Source organism: Teleopsis dalmanni, chromosome 1 (genome assembly GCF_002237135.1).
Source record: "Teleopsis dalmanni isolate 2A chromosome 1, ASM223713v2, whole genome shotgun sequence".
In the NCBI taxonomy this organism is placed as follows: Eukaryota; Metazoa; Arthropoda; class Insecta; order Diptera; family Diopsidae; genus Teleopsis; species Teleopsis dalmanni.
In genome coordinates, this window is record NC_051846.1 from 137,354,110 (window position 1) to 137,364,288 (window position 10,179).

Sequence of the window (10,179 nt, forward strand, 5' to 3'; positions counted from 1 at the left end):
TTGTGCAAATTTAATGAAACTTAAGTATTTTCATTTGCATTAATTGCAGCAAATTCTTTCTTAAAAAATTAAACATTAAAACAATATTTTAATTAAATTATATAAAACATATTAAGCAAAAACTTTGCAATACTGACTCATTTATTTTAAATGACATGAATTACACAACAACCTGATATTTATTCATGTTAATATATTTAAATATATTTGCATGTATGTATTTATGTATTCACAGCTACATATTAAAGCTTATGCAGAATTTTGCAAGTTTTCATTCTGCGTTTGGAACTAAACACATGGTTTAGAGTGCAGCAAATAGTAAAACAGTAAAATAAATAAATTGTAGCAACTGAAAGTTATTTGCATATGAAACTCAGAAGCAATTTGCATGTAATGCGGTAATCGATTGATCAAATTCCAATCAAATGCACAAGTGCACAGATGCACAACAGCCCCACGCACTCGCACTCGCACTCGGTACATGCACGCATTCATGTGCACAGAGCCCTGAGTCCCGTACAGACTTTTCAGATGTGAAATGCAAATTGCTTCATTTATAAATTTTATTTAATTTAATTTCATTTGAACACATAAGAAAAAATTTCTTCTGCTTGTATGCACAACGAATACGAAAGATTTTAAATATATTTTAACAATCTTATAAATAAAATATCTTAGAACATTATTGATTTTCAGAAATGAAAATTTATTCAAAAGTGAATAAAAATTGCTTAAAGCCTACCTGCTCATGTGCTCACAACAATAAGCAATAAACCTTTTCATGTCCACTATCTAACTATCTTTCTTGTCCAATATCTAAATTAGATCAAAATCCCATCCCAGAGGAAGATCTCTCTGATTCCTCTCCATACAACTATAGTTATTCTGACCTAGCTAATGACTTCCTAATGGCCTTTGATTTGGAAAGCTCCTAATAGTTAAATAAGTTAAAGTATTATTTATTTTTCATATTTTATTATTTATATATTTGAAAATGATTTTATTTTGCTATAGTTATCTTGAAAAAATCTGACACTTTCGATAAAATTAAAATTAATTTAATTAAAAAAATTAAATAGGCAACTCAATATTGGCATTATTTAGTTAATTTAATTTTAGCTAGAAAATTATTTACAAAATAATTTCATATACGAGAATATCTGTTAAGGATAAAATAGATCTAGGTTTAATGAAAAAAATTATTTATCATCAATTTCTGTTCTTTGAAAAGATGAACTAAATGCTTTGCGCAAAGTGTCTATGTAAAATATAGAATATATTATTATATCTAATATAGAGCATTATAACATTTAAAAGATTGTCTTCGAGTGTAATTCACTTCAAAAATACATCTTCAAATTTTAATAAAATATATTCGTGTGAGATTTTAGATCATATGGTTGCTAAGTTTTAATCAAATTAAGTGCTCTTTAGAATTTAGTTTGCTTAAACATAGATTTGAATTAATAACATTATAATTTATGTAGAATATTGATGTTAAAAATATTTTTGTGGGTTATATGAACCGATTATAATAGTTACTAATTTATCATTAAAATTTTTGTGTCAGCAATTAAAAATTTATATACTAACTTATATCCCACATAACAGGGAAGTATGTTCATATAAAAACTTCTCATGTTCTTAGAACATGAAAAAATTACCAAAAAAAAAACCTATAATTTTATATGTACCTACTGTGTTGATTTGGGTGCTATTCAGAAGAGTAACTCTAAAACAATCTACGAATTTAGTCGTAATAATATAAATAGAGTAGATAAACAGTTTATTCTGAGTATAGGGTCAAGAAGTCCGTCCAGAACACTCGCGGGAGTACACATATAATATATATAATCCCGGCTATGTGTACGTAGCCGGTTGTGTTAGGTGTCGATCAAAAGTGTAAGGCATAAGAGCCAGTTGTAGCTTTGGTTCATAGAAAATTGTTTCTTGAAAGGTACTCAAAAGTTCAAGTCGATCTGAAATCTGGAACTCAAAATATATTAATCCGCGTATGTAGTGTTTAAACTAATTAGAAAGAATAGTTTTTATTTATTAGTTAACTACAAAATCATTGTATTTTTTTTATAATAAGGTTTTTCTAAACCGTTATAAAAAAAACTATTTGTAAAAAATTGTAATTTTTTATATTCAAGAAAAGCATTAGTAGTGCTATTCTAGCTTTATTTTAATCCATTTTAAATTGCTGTATTACATGAAAATTTATATTAATTATATTAAATACATAAAGCTTATAGCAATGGCATTTTAGCCCTCTCCCGGAGAAGCATTATAAAAGTCAAATAAACCCAAAAGTTAGAGTAATCAACAGTTTTCTAATTATTTACATGGAGTTCAATTGGAGAGGTTTTACTGAAAAGTGTAGACCAAACTTATTAACTGGTATTAAGGGCACTCTCCTCTTTTCACATCAGTGATTTATGGATGAACATAGGTTCTAATATGAATTTAATATAATTTTATTCTATAATTTATTGCAGTTGAGGTGTTTTTTTGAAGTTGAAGAAAATATGTCAATACAATATTGAGTCGATGTCTTTGATTGTATACTAAGTATATGTATTAATGTGAAATGCTGCTAAGTAGTCCTGCATCAAAGCTACTATTCTGTGTTATTAACTAATTCAACTGTGCAGTCCAGTTTAGTGTGTATTTTCATAATTTTATATAAAATTACTTTCATTGTTGTTATTGTTTACGGTTTTCCTGCTGTTTGTTGTTTCTTGCTCTGCAAACAATTTGCAAATCAATCAAATTTCTTTATTTCATCCATCAAACAAATGCCGTTGCCATATTTACTTGCACAAATTCTGTGTATTTGCACACTGAACTACTGTTGAAGTTAACACAAACTGCTGAGCACTTCCTTGCACGTGTGTAATTTGTGTACTTTGCATTTGTGTGCTGTGTAAATGTTCAAAAATATTTTCCAGATTTACTATTTAAACAACAAAGTAAACCTGTTTGCATACGGAATTTTAAACAAATCTCTAAGCACATAAACAAAATATTGTTTTTGCCTATGAACACTGCACTCTCCAACCCTTCGAGCACCATTCTACCGTAGGTGGAATGGTAGAATTTTTAAGTAATATTCCCACCCAGCTCACTCCGGCCGAACCCTAAACTAAAATTCCATAACTAAATTGAGAAATTAAAATTGCATAAGTCAGGGAACCGAACTCTGCACGGATTCGGTTGAGTTTCTGAGCAATTTTTTATTGTTAAATAAAATCCATAAACTAAAATGTCTTTCGTTTTATTTTGTCGCCTTCCTGGCTGGCACTATTACACATAATTGAATTAATTTATTGCCCATAAAAATGTAACACGTCGTTTCAAATAAATTGATGCAGTGTAATTGGAAATTGTAACACATTTTTAATTGAAATTTCTCACACATAAACTACGTAAATATTTAATTTTCAATTATTTGCACTACATTTAGGGAGAATTGAAAATCAGACTTACCTTGCGAGCAATCTGGTCCTGTCCAATGCCGTTCACAAACACATTGTCCTGTTTCTAAGTCATAAGTACCGTGCTCGGAACAGCCGGGCAAGCACTGATACACTTGCTGATCAATGGTACCGCAGTCCTCACCTTGCCAACCGGCCTTACAATAGCACTGACCAGCGACACATGTGCCATGGCCCGAGCACAATGGATCAAGGCAATCATCTGTGTGTTTTTTATGTTTTTATGATAAAGGTTGCGTTGCATGCCCGACGTTTGTAGGATTTTGATATATAAATGGCAAGAATTAGCAGCAAAAGTCAAAGCAACGCACACAATGAAACGGAAAAAAGATAACAAAACAAAAGGAGATTAGTATGTTAGACACGTACAAAAGTGGTCATTAAAATGGAATTCGAGTTAAGTTGCAGTTGGTAGCACTGTAGCACTGTAGCATCGTATCATTGGAGCACTGCTGGCATAAGCATTTTGCCCTGGTAATGCTCAGCATATAAATTTTTCTAATTTCAGCGGGAATCATTTTTCCCTTTTTCATTTCTGCTTGCTCCACTTTATTTATTTGTTTATTTATTCTGTTTTTATGGTAATGCTTGATAAAGGGGTGTGGCTATGTGGCAATGTGGCAGCTAGCAAAGTGGTTTTAATGTGGAAAACTTTAATGTTTAGTTAATTATTATTTACGTCAAGGATACTGTAAGTAAGTGTAAAGGGGTTTTCTAATTATTAGCACATCAAATATTTATGTAAGGAAAGTGTGCAATTGATACATATTATGTGAATGTATATCTATGGAACCTCATTTTATAAACACACAACCATTACATAAAAATTATTCAAAACTCAATTTTTTTACTAAATACTAGCTATATATTTTTGAACTTCTAAAATAACAAATTGTATTTCGTATTTCATAGTTTGTTATTTATACAAAAAGTTAAGAAAAATAATACTTTAAAGTTAAGAATATTTGGAAAGACTTTAAAAGAAAGAAATTGACAAAGCAAAGTTTTTACAGTTCTAATTTGAAAGTACAATTCCACTTTACTCATTTAGTTAATATTATTAATTATATATTTATAATGGTTACCTAAAGCGTCGACATTAATAAATAAATGTGCCTATTAAGTGTTTGTATTATGTTTGAAAATTGTTCATGGAGTCTCCTTTAAAAAAAACTTCTTATGCCTGGTCCACACAACAAAGAAACCACATATGTGCCATGCCAGTATCCATTCTGTATATTTTTGTGTCAGTTTGGTTGTTATTACTTTGAAGTCGCATCCACACATAAGGCATGCCTACACCCACTAATATTGCTCATAGTGTTTACGAAAAACCAACTATGAAGAAAAACTTTTCACAATTTCTTGTATTTGCAGTTCCTTTCACAGAAACTAAGTAAGTATATAGTACCAAACTCTAAACTCTACCTTACAGCAGTCAGCATCACTGCCAACACAACAAACAAACAAACAATTTAAAATTTTTACTTTACATGTTTTTTTAGCAACTTGGCAACTCTTGTAAATAAATTAGAAATAAAAAACACATTGAAGCAGTATAAACTGTGTTCAGATGTGTTTGTCCACACTTACGTTGATCACAAAAAGGTCCTTTCCAGCCACGTTCACAGTGGCATTCACCTTCAATGCAACGTCCATGATTCGAACAGTTCGGTACCTCGCATTCGCCCACAGGTATATCACATTCGGAACCCTTCCAGCCCTCTTCACAGTGACAAACACCACCACCGTAGTGGCCGTGAGCGGAGCATAGCACTGGACAGACGCCTGTTATCGATGTTAACAAAAAGAAAGTAAATGAAAGCAGAGAAATTTTATGTTATTTGCTTGTTTGTAAGAATTCTAAGCTTTTCACAAAAAAAAAAAACAAAAAATAAGGAAAATTCTGCATCAAATCAAAAAAAAATAATAAAAAATAGAACGAAAGCAAACAGCAAGTGTTGCTGTTGTCGTTATTGCAAAATGAATGAAAACAGGTGACGATGACAGGTTTTGTTTGTTCTCAGTAAGATTTTAAATTGCAAAACTAAATATAAAAGCAGGGTTGTTAAATATTTTCAATGAAATGTTTTTATTTCGTTTCAGCTTTACGAGACTTATTACTGAACAATATTCCAAGTCAATTTTAATAAACAAAACCTTTGTGAAGTGATCATTTTTATACAGAAAGTTTATTTAGAATTTAATGTCATTTTAACAGAGAAAAGCAAATGTCCTAAAACGAACTTTATATCCGAAAGAAGCAATAACATTTTATGTTATAAAAAAAAATTTTCATTTTGATTTAATGATCTTGAAAAGTGCTTATTTTCACATTTAATTAATACCAATTTCATTATCTAATCCAAATAGATCTTCAATGACACATACTTATAAATTTGAATATTTGATAGAATCCTATACCCTTTAACAGATGCGATAAAGAAGTGATTTACTTGATTTAGTTTGCTAATACATTCGATGTATGTTCCATGAGCGAAAAAAATTTTAATATTATTTCCGTTAATGCTCACCAAATGCAGACCTGTCCCCAGTGGGGTCTATTACTGAGTGGATGGTAATGTTAATGGTAATTCAAAAATCAACATATATTGAGTGTTAATTTTTAATACCAAAAAAAATAAATTTTGCTGACATTTTTTTTAGTTTGCATTCTTATTAGCGAAAGAAAAATTACCCAATAGAGTAAAATATGAAGAACAAACAATTATTTTAGTGATTTGTGAATTTAGTGATCATGTCACATGAACTATACTTGTGCATATGAAGAATAATTGTCCGTACTCAAAAAAATTAAATTTTTATATTTCCAAAAATGTTTACTTACTCTTGGAGCAATCGGCGCCCTGATAGCCATCTATACAATCACATTTTCCCAAATAACAACTGCCGCGTCCTGAACAATCGTTTGGACATGTAGTGCTCACACCCTCAGCTTCCTCAACAATCAATGTTACCGAATGCGCAACTAATTCATCATTGTACACAGAAATAAACCATAAACCAGTATCTAAATACTGCAGCAATGACACATTAACCATCATTGTATCCATGTCTAAAGCAGGCAAACCGCCCATACTATCTGGTCCGGTTGCACCCATGGCAGAGCGCTTTTGCAAGACATGTTGATTTTGTTGTTTAGCATGCTGTTGTGCATAGTACTTAGCAGTGTCCAAAGGTGTTTCAATGTCCATCTCTTGTGGAAAATTACCATTGTACTCATCCGAGCCGAAATCTTCGAAAGAGTCATCATCATCGTCATCATCAAATTGATGCCCGTAGTTAAAACGAATACCATTTGTTGTTTCGTGAGACGCACGCTGCAAATCATCGATATTTGTGTATTCACCACCTGCAGCCAAAACATCAATATCCGCGAAATCTTTAAAGTTCTGTGTATCACTTCCATTACCTTGGTCGTTACCATTTTGCCAGTGTACTGCGCTACGTCTATGCCGCAAATGACTATCCAAACGACCGCCTTTGATGAACTCTACGAAATCGTATTGCGTTACGGAGGGAGCGACATTACGACGTGAATAGACCGCAAAATTTGCGCCCCACGGTAGCGTAAAGTTAAAACGTATGAATGCAGGATGTTTATTGCGAAATTCTAAATTCCAAAATTGGTAAGCCGGAATGTTAGCATGGTAAAGCTCATTGAGTTCTTTCAGTTCGACAACCTGCGGCCACTTCAGCAGCTGCTGCTGTTGCTGTTGTTGATGTTGCGCACTATATGACTGGTCCTGCAGATGGGAGGCATCTTGTGGTATGCCAGCCGCTATTTGTTGATTTATGCTATGCGGTTGCTGTTGCAACAACAGTTGCTGCTGATGCTGCAACTGTAGTGAGGGTGCCGAATTCTGTGCCCCACCACCGCCTCCATTGCTGCCAACGAAATTTGCGCTATGATCTGATGTGCTGGTCTGTACCGATTCTTCTGTGGGATAAGCTGTCGGTAACTGACTGCCACCATTGTTTGCTTTTGCGTTGCCATGTAAATCATGTGGTTGTGATTTGACATCTTGGACTAGGATGCAATTTGTTGTATCCATGTTGGGTTTCATTGAGCTCACAGCTACAAAAAAGAAAAGAAACAGGTTTTATAAGAATGAGTTGAATTTAAGTTAAGAGGACATGTTTAACACTTTAAATATTTTTATTGAAGTGGTCTTGGACACAACAGCACAAAGTTCTTTAAATTTCCAATGTTACAAAAACTATATAAATAGAAAACTGCTTTTTCAGATATATAAATTCGGACACTGTGCCATTAACTATTTAATTTTGTATTATTGCATTACTACTATATCAGTCGTCTGACGCCATATAAATTAAAATTAAAGTAAATTCCTGATTTCTTGAAAACTAATCTATGTACTACGGAAATAAATACAGTTAACTTACATCAGACACTCTAACATATGCTAATGCTCTCATATTAAATAACCGAAAAAAAAACCGAACATTTTTAAAAATACCACATAAATCACATGCAGTAAAAATATTAGCAGACCTACTCGTAGAAGATTTTAAATGGGAACCATGGACCGATTTAGTGGCAAAATGTTACTAATGTCCCTGATGGTTTAGCACAAAAAAATGCAAGCTGGTAAAAAGTACATATGCCGCACGTAGTTTTTCCTCATTGCGTACATGTTTAACTTTGCCAATAAAATTTTTGGTGTCTTTCTTTTTTGTTTTGGAACCCTGAAGATGGCCACAAAATGCAGCAATGAGTGAGCTTCGAACTAAACAAATTTAGAAGCACGTTTTGCAACCAAAAAAAAAAAATAAGCGAAAAAATAAAGGCAGCCAAAGTTGTTCGCATGAAAATCGATTACTTAACCATAAATTATGAGTTGGCATCACTGGCCATACTGCTGCGGAGTTTTAAGACCTCTGCTTAATTTTTGTGGATTGCTCAAAGGGTGCAAAGTAGTTTGAAGAGAGAAAGTGGAATTAACAAAAGACAAAGTGTTTGCTGTTTTTGTGCTATTTACCGCTCGCTTGTCTGGGTTGGGCGATATCATAAAATCGTAACGACAGCCAGCATTTAAGCTCGTAAATCATATTTCGTGCACTTAAAAAGTCCCTTGTTAAGAGTAGGGACTTTCCTGCAGAGCCCTTTGTTTTTCCACTGCTCAAAGTAGTTTTTTCTTACTATACCACTGCATACTTTTCGGCATTGGGTTATGTATCATCGATAATTCGCAAATTCGCCTAAAAATCTTTTTGTAATTTATTGATGGTTATGTCATAATTTATGTGAAAAAGAAATTTTCTTAAAAATTGTGCTTTTGCTTTTTAAAATTTTTAAGTTCAATAAATAATATTTTTTTTATTTGTTATCGCCTATGGTTTGAGAAGGGTCGGTTAAGGTTAAGCTAAACACTGAAATGGATATCTTATTGAGAATAAAAAAAGAGTCCCTAAAATTTTTTGCTCAACAGATTACAAATTTTTGAATAGTTTGTGGAAGTTATTAAGAAAACAATCATTCCATTAATATTCTAAAAAAAATATTATTTCTTTATTTGCGCAAATAGTTTTTAATAAAAACCAATAATCAACAGTATTTTTCAAAGTGAAATTTAAGCAAAAACATTATCAGAGTCTGGTGAGTTTATAAGTAAATGCACACAAATACCGCTTTATATTCTTTTTTAATAGAAACAGCCACTGTAATTGGCTTCAGTTGTCTCCAACAAAGACAGTGGACAGTTTTGGTTTTTGGACTAAAACCAATTAGATTTCCAAAAAGGGTATTGTACACGGTTGAAAGTACAGAAAAGATACTCCGTCTTTTTTCTGTAATTTCAAAATATCGTTCAATACCATCAATAAAATATATGTAATTTACAAAATCATTAGTAGGTGTGTTTATAAAAATTCTAAGTATAGTGCAAAATCGCTATAGTACGAGTAACAATGAAAAGGCACTATGGGATGCAAATAACCTTTCAAAATGTATCTAAACGAACCATGTAGTAAAATAAAGTGAATCTATAAAACACAAACTTGGCAAATGCCTTTAAAAAAAAAAACTTAAATGATTTCAAATATGAAGTACAATATGTTTTCAGTCACCTCAAGTCTGCATCACGAATAATAAGGTTCAGTTTTCATTTAATATTGTTATAACTTGTAATAACTGATGTGGTTTTTAATAAAAAATATCTACCAGCACATGTAAGATATATTGAAACTGGCCTCTGTTAACGCTTTGAGCACAAATATCTGCTATTGTCACATAGCAGATATCCAAAGCTGATCCCAAATAAGCTGAAGTAGGTCTCAATGTCAGAATGTGATTTTAGAGTCAACTGCATGGGAAAGGTGAATCTACCCGACTGCATGTATGGCGAATGAGACTGTGACAACACAGACCACACCTTCTTTTACTGTAATAGGTGGCTAAAAAGTACAGAAGAGATAATAGCACGAAAATGTAGTGGGAAAGATGAGAGCGAACCCAGATAGCTGGCGAACAATAAAAGCATATGTGATTCAATTCCTCAAAACGAAGAAATTAGACCTAGAAAGGAGAACCAGAAACTATAATAATAAATAGTGCAGACACCAAGAAAATGCGGTGAAAAAGTGGAGGTCTGGACGCAGATCGAAAATCACAAGAGTGTGGCTTGAAATGCCAACA

General features: G+C 32.3%; 1 protein-coding gene across 1 annotated transcript; it reads right to left on the minus strand.

Annotated features, from left to right (window-relative positions):
• Window positions 1-1,199: 1,199 nt before the first annotated feature.
• Window positions 1,200-7,604, minus strand: LOC119666289 (teneurin-a-like). Its single transcript, XM_038075570.1, has 4 exons — window positions 6,349-7,604; window positions 5,094-5,288; window positions 3,493-3,702; window positions 1,200-1,258 (listed from the first exon to the last, which is right to left on the minus strand). Exons 1-4 carry the CDS (start codon window positions 7,586-7,588, stop codon window positions 1,200-1,202), a joined length of 1,704 nt encoding a protein of 567 aa, XP_037931498.1. The 5' UTR covers window positions 7,589-7,604.
• Window positions 7,605-10,179: the final 2,575 nt, after the last annotated feature.

Bases quoted from the DNA above. Each gene is read 5' to 3' on its own strand.
- LOC119666289 (XM_038075570.1), bottom strand. From the start codon at position 7,588: ATGAAACCCAACATGGATACAACAAATTGCATCCTAGTCCAAGATGTC. The intron at 5,289-6,348 runs GTAAGTAAACAT...CATCGATAACAG, and splicing joins GGGCGCCGATTGCTCCAAGA to GCGTCTGTCCAGTGCTATGC. The intron at 3,703-5,093 runs GTAAGTGTGGAC...AAAAACACACAG, and splicing joins AGGACCTTTTTGTGATCAAC to ATGATTGCCTTGATCCATTG.